Source organism: Corvus brachyrhynchos, unplaced genomic scaffold (genome assembly GCF_000691975.1).
Source record: "Corvus brachyrhynchos isolate BGI_N302 unplaced genomic scaffold, ASM69197v1 scaffold317, whole genome shotgun sequence".
Taxonomy (NCBI): Eukaryota; Metazoa; Chordata; class Aves; order Passeriformes; family Corvidae; genus Corvus; species Corvus brachyrhynchos.
Window position 1 is genome coordinate 1,585,432 of NW_008239295.1, and position 15,448 is coordinate 1,600,879.

The following is a 15,448-nucleotide window of genomic DNA, read 5'->3' on the forward strand; positions in this document are numbered from 1 at the left end:
GAATACATACGACAACCTAGAATAATACTGCTCCTACAGTATCTTGTGTAGACAACTTTCCAAAAACACAACACTATGTTTAAATATAAGGCAAATGCACACTGGAGGCCACTAAGAAACTCACTTGTGTATTCCTCTTAAGGGAGTAGAAGTCCAATTTCATTTAAGTGCTATAAAAGTAATCCTAACACATAATATTGTTAAGAATTACATTTTTTTAAATGTTCTGTTATCTATGCTTGTTTGTCTAACAATCTGTTTACAGAATTTACATTTTTATGCTGAAAGTAATTTTTAAAATAAAATTATTTCCAGAGAGACACAGTTTAACTACAAGTCTCAGTACAGTTGATTGAGCTGGTGCTTTGACAGAGTTATATTCTGTTACTTAGTATAGCAGCCACTGTTTTCATAATCCTTAAAACAGTAAAATTCCCAAGGCAGATTTGTCAGGAAGCTGTAAACAAGGAATTTTCCAAGACTTATTGGCAATTAACAAAGTGATCCCTAGTCCAGCTTTTAAGTTTCTCTGCCAAATTTCAATTTTGGAAACTGTGGAATCTACTTCCCAATTAATCCTCTGGAGCAGTTTGGAAACTTGTCTCTGAGGAAGAGTCAACATCCATTTCCAACACAGACTCATCAAGATCTGGGAGAAAATTAGGATAGGACTTTAAGTCTGACTGCTCCTGGATATCAGCAGGAGCATTTTCCATAGCTGAGTGCATGAAGCATGAAGATTCCCAGAGCCAGCTCTGGATGTGTGCAGAAGAGTGAGGCATTTTAAGGTGGCAGTATGAAGAATGAAATTCCACGGTAGATGGGACAGTTTGACATTTTCTCAGTGACGCATAATTGTCTTTCCTGTTTAAAAAGAAGGAAGAAAAAGGAGATTGTTAGTGTTTCAATGGCATTTTTTTAGTGTTTACAAGTAGCGAATACAGTTGTTCAACATCCCAAAGGCCATCTCTGCATTCCACCTCACAATCAGCTCATTATCACCAACCTGAACAACTGGAACAGAACTTGTCTACACTCTAAACCAGCACCTGATCACCAGGTTAGTCTTTTCCAAGTCGAGGAACAGGAAGCTGAAGTTTTATCCAAGAACACCCAATTTTTTTTTCTTTAAATTTTTCTCTCCTCTCTTGCAGTGCTTTTGGAAAAAAACAAACAAACCCAAACTACAGAAACCCAACAAAACACGCCACTAGCCCTCTCACAAACAGTACCTCAGCTTGCCATACACACACATTTCAACACTGCTTGAGCTGCTTTTCCTCAAGAAGAAAAACAGTGTTTGTGTTTGAACATGATGCAATGACCAAAGAACCCCTCTTAGAAGTTGTTTCAGAGACAAACTTGTGATTGTGTCTTCCCAAAGCCTGTTTCAGTTAAGAGACTCAGGATTGGTAAGACTGGAATATGAGAGACTGCTAAGTAAGGGTAAAAGCAGGAAGGTGACAATTTTGTTGTGGAAAGCAGTCAGAAATACCATTAGGAGAAGAAGGAAGACAAGACACTGGATTACATGTGCTATCAAGTAACTGAAGAGAGGACAGTAGGATGATAGCAAGTATATACCAAGAACTACATTTCTGCTCAGAGAGATGGCCTCAAAAGCCAGCTAGTGTTATAGAAGAAAAGGCTTTAACTGCTTTCAAACAGAGAGAATTTCTACAACTGCATCATTTGCATGCAGCAGCACTTCACTTTACCTGGCTGTACAGAACAGCTTGCTTTTAGCCTGGGAATAAACTGTGGCAGCAATGTGAAAGAGCTGTTCCTGCATCCATCGAACATCAGCAGGCATGTCAGGAAACCAGTTTACCAACCTGCACGCAAAACCAAAAGATATTTTTTGTATTTTGCAGTAGATTTAATCAGCATTTTATTTTCATACACCCTGTCCCACATCCAAAACAGTTTTTTTCTCCCCAAATCAACTCCCCTACCAAGGTGCCCATTTCTTCCCAACCCCCTGAGTTCCCCTCTAGCCCACCCATCTCTTTTCTACAAGCTAAGAAAAGGGGCAGCACAAATCACTGCATCTCTGAATGGCTGACCAGTGTGTGCATTCCACACCCTGTGACCAACACAGGAATCCTGCAAAATATTCCTGTCTCCAAGACCTTTGTGGTAGGAATTTTCTGGTCAGTTTAAAGCAAGGTGGAAGAGGAAGGAAGAACAAAAGAAAAGCACAATGGAAGAACAAAGAGAATGCAAAACAAGAACAATGTCACAAATGTACTTTTTTTTCCTTATGATACCCTTAACAGAAGTCAGCTACATCAGAGTGGGACAGGGAGGAAAACCCCACAGAGAAATCTGGGGAAACTTGCTTCCTCCCCATCCACCAAAAAAGGTACACAAGTGCCACGTTCAGTGGCACAGAAACAAAATACTTCACTGGAGTTCTATATGGTTTGATTAACAGAATTGCTTTTTCAGGATTTTCTAAAGATAGTCATGATATCTGCAGCTCAAGGACTGGAATTCCCTTAAGCAAGCACAAAGCTTAGGATTCATGGTGCATTCATTGAGCATAACTTCTCCTCTACAAGAATTGAAATTTATCAAATTAAGCCCTGCTTCAAGGGCACAACTTCCAGTCATCTTAAACAAAACTGATAAAAGAATTTATATGCTAAGTAAACAGTGGATTTCACTCCTGAGTTCAGAAAGAAGCACTAGAAGGATGTGGAGAGAGTTCAGATACCCCTGCAGAACACAGTCATGAATAATGTGCTCCTGGAAAGCACAACTAAGGGTGCTCCTTTTGAGCAATTACAAGACAGCTATTAGTAATGTGAGTGTATTATTTAGGAATCTTCTTAAAATGTTTCTTTATCTAGCCTTAGACTATACAGGCTTTAGGAGGATGCATCACATAGGCAGAAATAATGGGTCTTTTGACAGTTACCCGTTGAATTCCAGAGTCCCAGAATGCCTACAACACTGAAAAAGCTCTCAATGAGTACATTTCCAAAATGATGATAATTCCAGCAGAGTTCATTACAAGTTCCTTACCGTAAAGCAACCGAGTAAGCAGACTCCACTGGGAGTGTGTATGGCAGCATCAGGTAGGATATCACCCGCATTGGGAAGAGCTTCGAGAACTGAGCATAGAATCCATTCTGTTCTTTACAAGCTTCCTGCAGTGCTTAAGAATAGTTATTTGGGAAAAGATGTTACACTATTTGAAAGCAGTTTCAATAATTTTTTTAGAGTTTTGTAATACCCTGTTAACATTATCAAGTGTTACTGAATAAGGCTCAGTTAGAAAATGAAAGAATTAATCTCAAGGCACTCTTGCCATAAACCTTCTCTATCCTATTTTAAAATATGGGAACACAGACTCATGCCACAGGGACAAAACACATTATCCAAAACTTCTGAGCAATAGATCTAAGAATTAATGTGGAAAAAAAAAATCAAAATTTGTCACTCAAGAGTTACAGGAGACAGCTTGAAGCATGCACCTTTACGAAGTCGGGGAGGTAGACTCTCAAATATGCTCTTCTCCAAAGGCCATGGGTTTTGCTTTAGCTGATCATTTAAGGTGGTCATTTTCAAAGTTTCTACTCTGTTATTTTCTGTCAATTTTCTTCTGTTCACATGGTCAATGTGGTATTGTGCAGCCTCATGAGGATTTCTTTTTGTGAAGGACAAGTGGATATAAATTGAGTCATTCAGAATACCTGAAAGAGTCAAGAACTTTCACTTAGGTTTGATCCACAGGTCTCCTGAGTTACCTGTACAGCACCTGAGGTGCTGTGTGTCTGTACAAAGACCTGTCCTGAGGGAACATCATCATCTACCCAATGTCAAATGCACCTGCTCCTAGGATCCCACAAACGTTTAAGCACAGTGACGACTCTCCTCAAGGTTTAGGTCTTACTTTAAAACCGGTTCTAAAGAAAAGGAAAAAAAGTGAACAATTAAGTGAAACTGCCCTGGAAACATACAGTCACTTTCCCAAGTTGTTTTCCTGCAAGAAAGCAAAGAGTTTAAAGGAGAAGAGGAAAACTGATTTAATATGCATTTGAAAGCAAACACCTAAAACACATGAGATATTTGGGAAATTTGACATGGCAGGTATTACATGAGTACTTTGAGGCATTGCTACAACAGGGTTGAAAAGGAAAGCAACTAGGTTACAGTATTTTTTCAGTTGTATCCAAAGTACAGTTCTAAATCAACATGGGTTGCATTGCAAAACCAGTGCCAATTAAGAAATAGCACTGGTAACTACCTTAGAAACAAGCAGTAGATCACGAGTACAAAGAGAAAAATACAAGAACTGTATTCACACTTGGTTTTCAGGAAACCATTATAAAATTATATATGAAAAAAGACTACCAAATTTGACTAGGATCTATATCTACAATACAACAGAAACTACGCCCTACTTGCAAGTACTAGTAAAAGACAAATGTCAAAAGAATATACAGTGAATTTAGCAAAGGAAAATATTTGAAGTGTCACAGATGGGGGGGTGGGGGGGGATTAATTCCTACAATTGAAATAACTTAATAAGAAAGGTGATGCATAATGAATGACCTTGGAAAGGCTGTAATTATCATTGACTAAGCTTGACTCAAAACAATCCTGTGAGAGAATAAAAACAAAGTTGATCACAGGATTAGCAGTGTGAAAAGGAGGACAGTAGTGCAATACAGAGAGGACCTGGGGCAGAGAGACCAAAGAAGAACTGCAAGGAATGTCAGACATTAGTGGCAGATGGAAACATGAACACAGGAAACCTGTGGGTGCAGGACAGCAACACAACCCAACTTAGCACAGACACCCACAAACGAGGGGCTCTTTGCAGAGCTTGTGCTTTAATCACCTGGTAAAAGCTATAAAGCAGGACACTCTCATTAAATAATAATAACAATAATAATATTATAGAAAATCAAGCTCTTAAACAGAACTGTGATGTTCTTCAGTGAAGAGAACTGTTTCAAGAAAACTTGAATATTCAGTGACCAGGCATCAGCAGAGTACATCAATGGCTGCATTACATCCTGCAGCTGGTACTATCTGTAATAGTGCTAAAGCCCCATTTCCATTCCTCTGATCTGACCCAGTACCAATTTGTTTCTGCATCCAAAGACTACAGGGCCTAGGCATATTTAACACATGGTTAACTCCATCCTAGTATCAAGTTACTGTCTTCAACTTGTTTGTCTCAAAGCTTGCAGAGCAATAATATTATCAGTATAAAACATGTTATTAGAATTCTACGAGTAGAGTAGCAGAACTCATAATGCTTCTTCCTAAACTTATCTGGGTGTTAACATCTGCTCCATTATAAGCTGTCATCTTCTAAAGTCTTTCCTCATATAGACCAAGGTTTGTCTGTGACTGAGTTTCTATTGTTGTTAGCCAGCTCCCACTTCTGGACCACCAGAAAGTCACTTGGATGACAGCAGAGAGGAGGCAACAGCAGATACAGGTTTCAGAGGAGTGGGAAGCAGTAACCTATTCCCATCCTTCACAATTAACACAAAGCCAAGTATGATCCAGATTTGCCTGGAACTGGGATTCTTTGGAAATTTCACTTCACGTTTACTTCACATAGGTTTGACAAAACTCCAGAAGTTCAATTTTTGTACGGTAGCACAACTTACCTCAGGTGAACAGTTACCATACCTATGGCATTTCTACAAGAACTAAACTATCATGATCCCTCCAAAAGCCTCAAAGACCAACCCCCTTCTTAGCTACACACAACCCTCTCACCCTTTTTGTTTGTTTTGATCTGGGTTTTGTTTGTTTTTTAAATCCAGGTTAAGACCATATCACCAATAATTATCTAAAAGTTTAACATACCATTCTTCTTCAAGAATTTAAGAGCATCCAAATATCCCTGCTCACAGATCTCTCCAAGAACCTGCAAATATAGAGTAAATGAATCAGACAAGTAAAAAGAGTTTCAACTTGAGATCAACAGTTTTGTAAAATGAAAAGCCACTTTCATCCACCTTCCACTCTTGAAAGAAAAAAATCACCTCAACAATTGCTGGAATTCAACAGATTCAGGTTAATATGGCTACTGTGATGATGCATACATGATCTTGTACATTAACTTATCTTTCAGCTGTTACAGATGCACTGAATTATTCACCTAAAAGGACTGCATGCAAACAGTTTACAAGACTTCCCTCCCCTCGTTTCCTTGATTAGCCCTTCAGAAGCTGCTAGCAGCAACAAAACAGGGTGTTTGGAGTATGCCAATTCCCCTCCTTCCCTCACAGTGCTTCTCACTTCCCAAAGCTTTGAAAGATCAGATGTGCAATTCTGATGCTCATGCTCAGACTTATCTTGCCTATGAAAGTATCTTTTGCCAGATGCAATAGCAGCTCACCTATGCAGGGGTATTCGTAAAAAAGAAAAAAGAAAAAAGAAAAAAAAAACCAAAAACCCACATAAGTAGAATTTAAAATTTGTCTTGAAGTGGTCAAAAAGCACTCAGTTATTAAAATGTATCTGTAGCAGTCAGAAAAATTGCTTCTTTGCTGTAGTATATCCCAAGCCAATTGAAAAAGTCTGCTTTTATTTTTTTATTTTTCCAACTTCCACAACAGCAATTCAAGAGCATTTCCTCCTTCAGACCTGCAACTAACAGCACTGAGCAAAGTTTAAAGGCAACTTGCCTGTGCCAAGTATTAATTAAGACTTTTACAAAACCATGAAGCTTTAGAACTTCTTATAATTTCTTAGCAGGTAAACATGAAAGGACCACAAACTGACAGTTGTTAATTTCCCAGTGTTGATTTTATGATAGAATCCTGTGATAATTCCCAAATAAACACTGAAAGCCAATAGCAGGATATGCATTTTTGGTCTGAGAGAGACTAAAACCAAGGAGGACATAGACAAAACATGAAAAAATAGAAACAAGATACGTCACCAGAGAAGTTTATGTGACTGGATGAAATGTTAAGACACTGTAACTTTCTGCAAAAGCTTTCACATGGACAGCTGAACCAAAGGAAGGCAGGGGCTGAGCTTGGGTTCTGGTGGAAAGAGAAAAGAGTGCTTGTGTTAAGCGATAAAGGTTCCCCAGGCTGAACTGAATGCTGGTGTTGGTCACGTTCATCTCATGGAAGTTGGCTGACTTCCCCTTGGGACAGATGTCACACTCCCCAGCGAAAGGGGACACTGTGATGGTGTTCTTACACTCATAGTGAGGCAAGTTGTCACTGATTCCTCCGTCCACGTAGCGCTACAAAAACGAACAGAAACAACACATCTGAAAGGCAGAAAACTGACCAGCAGAGTCCCCAAGCAAGAATGAAACAGCACTTAAGGCTGTAACAGAACAGCCTGTGCTTGTGCTCCCAGGCTAAACATTTAGAGTGGCATGATTTGTTCTCTAATGCCAATAAACATTCCTACCTATAGTTCCATAGACAGCCCAAGCATATTTCGTTTGGGATTTTTCTCTATGTTTTTTCTGTATCTTTAAGGTATTTTAAAGATGATAATCCTGCTCAGAAAAACACTCAGAGAAAAGCAGCTCTACGCTTCAAAGTTTAAGTTCTGAGATACTAAACCATTCTAACTTGAAAGTACTCTTCATAATTAGAATTTGATAGAAAAGCACCAAAAAAGATTTGGACATAAGGAAAGTGTGAGTAAAAATGGACGGCGCTTCAGAAACTTTGCCAACGGTCACAGGCATCTATTGTGCTTTGTGTGCAAGTTCCAGGTTATGCTTTTGTCTCCTTCACATTGAATGGCCAATTTCTGTACTTTTAGTGCATCATCACCTCACACATTTGAAGATCCAAGCTCCAAAGTGCTCTGTTTTGGGGTAACTGCTGTCTAGTGCAGCAGCTGCAGTGGCTACAAAAAACCCCCCCCACACAGAGCAGCCGGCTTCCCAGCCAGGCTACAGGGAACTGGCTTGTTCCCACACCAGCAGCTTTGCTGGCTCAGAGGCTGCATTTTCCTCCTTTCTAACAGCTCAGCAGACCTAAACTGTAGGTCCTTGTCAAACATAAATGTAACAGAGCAGTGATTTGAGCAGGAGCAACCTAGATTATCAATTTCAGCTGCCCTGATACTCATTCTGAGAAACACATTAGGAATTAGGTAGAGGACAGCTCATGGCCTCTCAGCCTCCCAGGACACTCTCTGGACCATGTAGCTCCTGCCAAACTTTAGTTGTGTAATGCAATCACTGAAGTACAAGTGAAATCCCCAAGTCCTTTGTGGAAGTATCAAGTACAATACAACAGGTCTGGCAAAGAAGGACCCTTCCCATGAAATTATTGAAAGGTGGAAGTACGTATCTGAATCACTGTTCTACTGCTCTAAATGATTTTCATGATTCAGAGTATCTGCTCAGCTGTGCCTCCAAGTCATTTTTTAAATCTAAAAGCACTGCTGTGTTTGAAAGGAGTAAAAAACCCAAACAAAAGCCATCACACCCAAAAGCTTTTGAATCGGCAGTTAGATACACCTATTAAATGTCATCATTATCAAAATAATTGCAAAGATTAAAAGGATAGAAGGATTCCTTCCTTTCCTCAAAATATGACCAAATTAAGCATCACTTGTATGTTTTTGTACTCTGAACTAAGCCTTTTAAAATAACATTGTTGTCTGGTGACAAGAACTGAACAGCCAGATTAGCCTGGATCCACCTCAACCTTGGATTCAGTCCAACGTCCTGTTTTCATAACACCTTTAATCTGGAAGAGTTTAAGGAGACATACAAGGTTTAGAAGTACAGATAAAGAAAATCCCTACACAGTTCTAATCACTTTTGCTGAAATTTCAGCATGAAGGAAAAAAAATACATTTCACATCTATTCTTGACCTTTTAATACTTGCAAATTGCCTTAAGAACAAGTTAAAGATGTTTAGAGTTTTCTTTCTTCCTGCCCTTCTCCTTGTGCAAGGAGCACCACAGTTGGAAGGAAAGCAAATGCAAGTGAATAAAACAGGGTAACAAAAAGCCACCAATGTCACTGCCTTGATCTGAAATGCAGATCTGCTTCCAGACGTGTAATTAAAACACCTACACAACAAACCATGCCAACTTTCCTGCAGTTTTTGTCTCTTTAATGGAGGATTTTAGAGAGCCCAGTAGAGCCACGAAGTATTAAGAGGTTTTGTAACCAGCAGTTCCTGGGAAGCAATAGAACATACTAATATACTGATATTTTACCTCTAAAAAGTAAGCTTTCTTACACTGAATACAAATGGCAGAAGGCATTAAAAAGCTTTGTTTACACCTAACTGAACACAGAGCTTTAATCCAGTTGTAAGGCAGATCTACCCACAGTCAGAACACGAAGATGTACAATAAACTATACTACAAGATTTTTTTTTTTTGGAACAATTATAGGTGATTCTTCCTGTAAATCACTTCCTTCAATAAATATTTATCCATGAGTTAAAATACTCGTTGTTTTATAATACCTTCTTCTTTTATTAATGCATCTTAGGGGGGAGAGGTGGGAGAGAGAGACAATATGTGCGTGTTAAGATACACATAATATCTTCCACACATTCAGTGTTTCTTTCTTTTTTTGGAAAGTTGTTACAGCTACAGTACTAGAAGCTATGATAAATGTATTAGTTTTACAGTAGGATAACAAAAAACCCCACATACATTCTCTCTTAATATTTTCAGAATAGCTAGAATTATTTTTAGATCTTAACAATAGAGACTTACCACACCTCTAAATGATGGTGGAATGAGGCCACAATAAATAGGGACAAATGAACTACAGATTAAAGCCTGTAAGAAAAGGAGACCATATAAATTAAACGTTAATTGTTCCATTACTGACATTGATACTTATCTTTTTTTTTTTTTTTAAGATATTAGCAAAAAACACCAAGCAATGAAAAAAATCCCAAGTGAGAACACTTGGACAAAAAATGGGGGGAAAAAAGAGGGTATGATCAAGCATTGTTTTAAACAGGATGAGTGTATTCAACATCTTTTTTTAATCATACTCCATCTAAAAAAATTTGTAAGACTCACTAAAAGACCATTTCTAGAAATGGTGATCAGCAAGGAAAAGATTATGATCATTCATTCAAGCTCTACATTTTCTGAGTAATCAAAGTAATAATGACCGAGGACACAAATGTCAGCATCCTGGGATCATATGAAGTTAGCTTTGTAATGGACATTACGAGTTTTTAAAAGCTATTTTCGACTGTTTCTTGATCACTGCTTTTATAAGAATGACCTTAAAATCTTATTCACTAAGGATATAGTTTCATTAGATCCACGGCACTTTAAAGGCATTTATCCCTTTTCATGACTGATCCCTTGCACCTCCTCCCTAAAACAGTTCACAGACATATTGACTGGGAAAACCAGTAGGTGAATCTGGTGTAAAAAAGCCTGAACTCCTCTTTAAAACACTGTCAGAGTCACAATACCTGAAATGCTTAAGTAGAAATCCAACAGATGATGTTAAAGGGACCTAGGATCACAGAAACTTTTAAAAGTTGCCAAGAAGAAACATACCTGTATAACTTCTTCTTTTGAGTTAAAATTAGATATCAAGGCATTTTTGCCATCTGATACCCTGGTTAGTGAAATACACAGTCTGCCTGATGACAACTGGTGCGTGTTTTCTGGAAGATTTCTCATCAGCCCATCTCTTATTATCTTTATCACATTAAAGGAAGGATGAAGAGGACCAAGATTTCTCTTTCTAGCTTCTTTGGCTAATGCCAGAACATCTGCACAAGCCTGAGCTGAAAAGAAAATGCATTGCATTTAACAGCAGAAGACATCTCAAAAAACACAACCCACACTTGGACTAATAAAGCATATCTAGAGCTCCAACTCTCTTATTGCTAGAGTCAAAATTCAAGAGCTTTTTAACAGACTAAGTAACTGTCCAACATGTTTAAGGAAGTTTAGGAGTTGTCTGAGAGACAAAGAAATCATTTTAGACTTTCATAAAGAACTCCTGGTGAAGATTAAGCTACTTATATGCCATTAAGATGTAGATTCTAAGCCTAAAACACCCCTATGAGATGCTTGCATTAGGAATTATTCATCCCAGAAACACAATCTTTGAGGGGAAAAAAAAAAAAAGATGAACCAAACTTAAGGTTTCAGGGCACCGTTTCTCCTCATTGAACCAAAAATACACTAACGGGAGCATGAAGTGGGATGTGGTAGGAATGCCAGGAGGGAAGTTTTTAGAGCAATGGGAAAGGAATGTGGAGGAGATCCATGATACATCACACAGGTCTCCACCTAAATAGGTGCGTTTTTACAGTAACAGACACATTGATAATTTTTTCTCCAGTTAAATATACGTCTGGGAACTTCAAACCACTACAGAAGACAGGACAGCTCTGAAGAACACTAAAATCCTTTCAACATTTAGTCACAGGAGGAACAGCAGCTCATCCACCTGCAATGTTTTGTTTGAACTTAGAATGTCACATTTTTCCAGGGCACACTTTGAGGAAATTGCTTGTCAGCTTGGTAAAGGAAAGGGGGGGAAGGTCAAAGTAACACCTTATCAACCTGAGTGATAGGCTACAAGGTCTTCTAAAAATACTTTCAGAACTTACATACTTGAGCTTACTAGAACAGATAAAATTCAATTTATCAGGCTAAATGTGAGCACTGCACTGGCAACAACTCTGCTTAAGCCTTTGAGCTCAGATTAATTTCCAAAAATACTACCCTTCTACAATGTTATTCCCCCCCAAAATAGCAATAACTAAACATTTATCATTCTCAACCAAGAGTCTATGTCCAAATATGTCCAAAAGAGCATTTCTAAAAAATCTGAGGTATCAGACACACTCCATTTTTACCACTTCAATTCTTTCATTCCATCCTCACAGAGGGAAATCTTGGGCCACAAATCCACTGACACCATTAGCCTGACCCCACCTCCCACCCTAGAAGACAGCAAACAATTTAGACACAGCTCACTGTTCATGGTCAAATATATGTTTATCTTAGTAAAACACATTTTACACACAAATAAAAAAATTGCTCAAGTCACATTCTGATGAGTGATTAAGTTATTTCCAAAAGCAGAATGAGGCAGTTCTAGCAGTTCTAAGTTTTCATGCATCCAGATATTCATTACCACCTCCCTTTTTTTATTTAGCAATGCTCAATCTTCTAAGCTTTCTAAAGATAGCCATATTACAGGAGTCCAAAATACTGAACTACCAGAACTCTGGCCAGGAAGCCTTCAAGCATACACAATAATTACCTTTTCCAAAACAAGTATAGTTTTGAAAGCTTATGCACCAAGCAAGTCACTTGCTTGTTCTACAATACAACCTACCAGCAAACACAAATACCTGCAATTTGATTTGGCAGTTTACCCATTGTCTCCACATACAAGAATTTCTATGCTTGAAATTCACAGGGAAAAAGAAAAAAAAAAAGCTGACATATTTTGTTTATTGTAACCTATTTTAAACAGGAGAATGGCTCCAAATCAATGGAAAAAAAAGAAAAAAAATGAAAAAAAAAGTTCTATCTAGGAGTATGTGATTATTAAAACACTGAAAATTTAAAAAGCTTTTTGTTATTAATTCAACAGACTTCAAAGTAGTCCAACTTTTTTTCCTTCTCCCTTCCTCTTCCAACAGGACTAAAATACAGTTACCTCTTAGGCTGGTGTATTCCAAAATAGTAACTTCTCCAAAAGGCACCAAAATAGGAACTTCTCCAAAAGGGCTAGAGCTCAAGCCACACTGGCATTTTAGGCAGACCTTGGTCCATCTGTTTTATTTTTGAAACACAGGAGAGCTAAAGAAATTAATCTTCCTAATAAATGTGAACTGTTTCTCGTTATAGTTCTGTATTACTATTTTTAATTGTTCATTATTAATTTGTTTCGCAGAGTAAAACCTGAGATGTTCACTCCACAGAGTAAAACCTGACATTATATTTGCAGCCTCCACTAAACCTGCTCTCTTTTAAGTGCCCCACTGCAATGGATGATCACAGCACCTTCAAAATACCAGATCTCCAGGACATCCAAGGAGTGCCATTTTAACATTCCATTTTGGAATAGCCTGGAATGCACTTCATCCTCAAAACAACACTCCTGGCTAAGCTTCCCAACCTCCCCCAAATTTAGTGAGAGAAACCTCTTTGTCAGTCTGTAAAAGTACCCTTTTCTTCCCCATTCAATGGTTAATGATTATCTACATTTGAAGTTCCACAGACTCACTATCTATCCAGCAGCTAATCTGAATCACAGAGAAAACCCTTCACTTAAAACATCTGGCTACAAGGCAGTGAAAAACAAAATATGCTCTTCAATTCCAGCCACAACCCCTGCTCACAGATGTGCACACTCAGTTTTGTGTGCACCAGCACACAGACAGTTCAGGGCTGGGTCCTGCCAAGCCCCAAACGTCTCCAAGGATGGAAATCCCACAACCTCTCTGGGAACCTGTTCCATTATTTTACCACCCTCATGGCAACTGTCTTTTCCTTACACCTCATCTGAATTCACCAGGTTGCAGCTTGTGCCTGCTGCCTCTCATCCTTCTGCTCATCTCTGGGAAGAGCTGGGCTCTGTCTACTCACAGTAAAATGCAACTGTGAAAAAAAACCACAGGACTTACTTACACCTCCAACTGCAGGAACAACAAATACTGCACAGAAAAGTGTATCAGAATAAGAGAGGCATATGATACAAAGTCACAAAATACATCCTATTATTATAAAACAGTGATTCTCTAGAGGTTGTTTACCATTCTCTGCTTTCACACAAGCTCACAAAATCCCACAGCTAGAAACTCCCAGAATTAGCATGGGAATACCTTATTAGTTTTTTCAATTTACAGCAATTCACAGATTTTAGAACATGGGTGGTTGGAATGGAATTGTCTTCCAACATTCACAAGTGATGCTTTTTTTTTTTTCCCCCCAGTAGAAACACACTTGCCCATGGAATCTGCTACCTTGGACAGTGACCATACACATATTCTATTAGAGAGAGAAAATAAAAAATCTCAGCTGGCATATGAGATTGGTATTAATTGGGAAAGGTTATAATTTGAAATCTACAACTCTTAATTACTAAAGTGCTGAAAGATTTAAAAGCTTTTATTAACTCATGCTGCCAAATAAACAATATACATTTTCTGGGCTTAAGAGTTCTTCAAATATTTAAGACAGCTTCCTTCTCAAATAATTTACAATGACTTAAGACTTAAAACTGGGTATGTTCTAAAAATACCAGCTATTGGGGAAAAATATGATTTGTTTTAAAAGCTGATACTGGGGTCACATCAACTCAAGTGTGTCATATTTGGACATTATAGCAACATTAAATTACGTAGCACAAGTTTACTGCTAAAGCTTTGAAGAAATTAAGCTTATGTGCTAGAGCTCAGTGGCTAAAGCAGCAGGGGCGAGCATTTCACAGCACTGCTCTCCTGTACTTACAGAGAACTTCTGCTTCTTTTAGTCAGTGGATGTTTTTCCTCAGAAATTTAAAAGCAAAACCCACAAACCTCTCCAAATTCAAAAGAGGTACTCATTGTTCTCCTCCTCTTCTAAGAAGAAATCTGAATTTACGAACTCCTCTAGTTGTAAACCAGGCAAGGGTATTGCTAGCAAAAACAATCAGCGTGGAGTCATAAATGAGACTTTTTGCTTTACTCAGTGGATCTCTTTAGTAAAAAGAGAAAACCACTTTCAGCTTTCCAGATATTTCATACAGTTTTTTAAACTACAATCTAGTTGCTATCCTAAATACCTTGATATTTTGATAGCTTTTATCAAGTTTAATTCATTAGAAAAATGTATATTCATGAGCCATAAATAGGTAAAGGAAAGGTGCATTTTTCCCACTGCTAGAAAATAAGTGTGTATTTCACAAAGCACACTATATTTAGTTGCAAACTAACATCTTTTATCCAGCATAAATACAACACAAGATTACCTCTATTATTTAAATGGCAATTAAAATCAGTGATTTTAATCAATCCACTGTTTCTAATCATACACCTAAGAGACCTTTGCAACATACACCGCGCCCAGATTAAAGAGGAAAAGCACGTTAAAGCTAAACTAAGCCCTGACCTTAACTCTCCTAGCCTTACCCCAGAAAGGAGCAGCTTTGGAAGAAGCAAGATAAAGCTATCCAGCGCTTCACGTGCAGGGAGATGCTCTATTTCCCAACGAAGCGCAAACACTTTGTTTACAGCTGATGACAGGACTGGCCCACTTGCTTTGGTGGGTGTTAGGGCTCAGCTGCCTCCCGCTCTCCCAGTTAATTCCGGGACTTTGGACAGGGGCGGTGAGAGCAGCCCCTCAGAAGGACACACACGGGAGTAACTCCGTCCGACCTTTCGGCTACGCAGGTGTGGGAATCGCATCGGGCATCGCCAAGACCATTCCCTGCGCCACGGATTTTATGCCACCCACGGGCACATGTTTTAGGGGCAAAGAGAAGCAGAG

The 15,448-nt window shown here is 38.5% G+C and overlaps 1 protein-coding gene across 1 annotated transcript; it reads right to left on the reverse strand.

Moving 5' to 3' along the window:
- Positions 1–360: 360 nt before the first annotated feature.
- Positions 361–15,448, reverse strand: LOC103619970 (patatin-like phospholipase domain-containing protein 2). The gene is given in 9 exon segments (XM_017740587.1): positions 361–864; positions 1,719–1,835; positions 3,031–3,163; positions 3,483–3,701; positions 5,839–5,901; positions 7,020–7,038; positions 7,040–7,234; positions 9,698–9,763; positions 10,508–15,448. Coding segments are annotated over 9 exon segments (1,359 nt in total). The 5' UTR covers positions 10,763–15,448; the 3' UTR covers positions 361–572.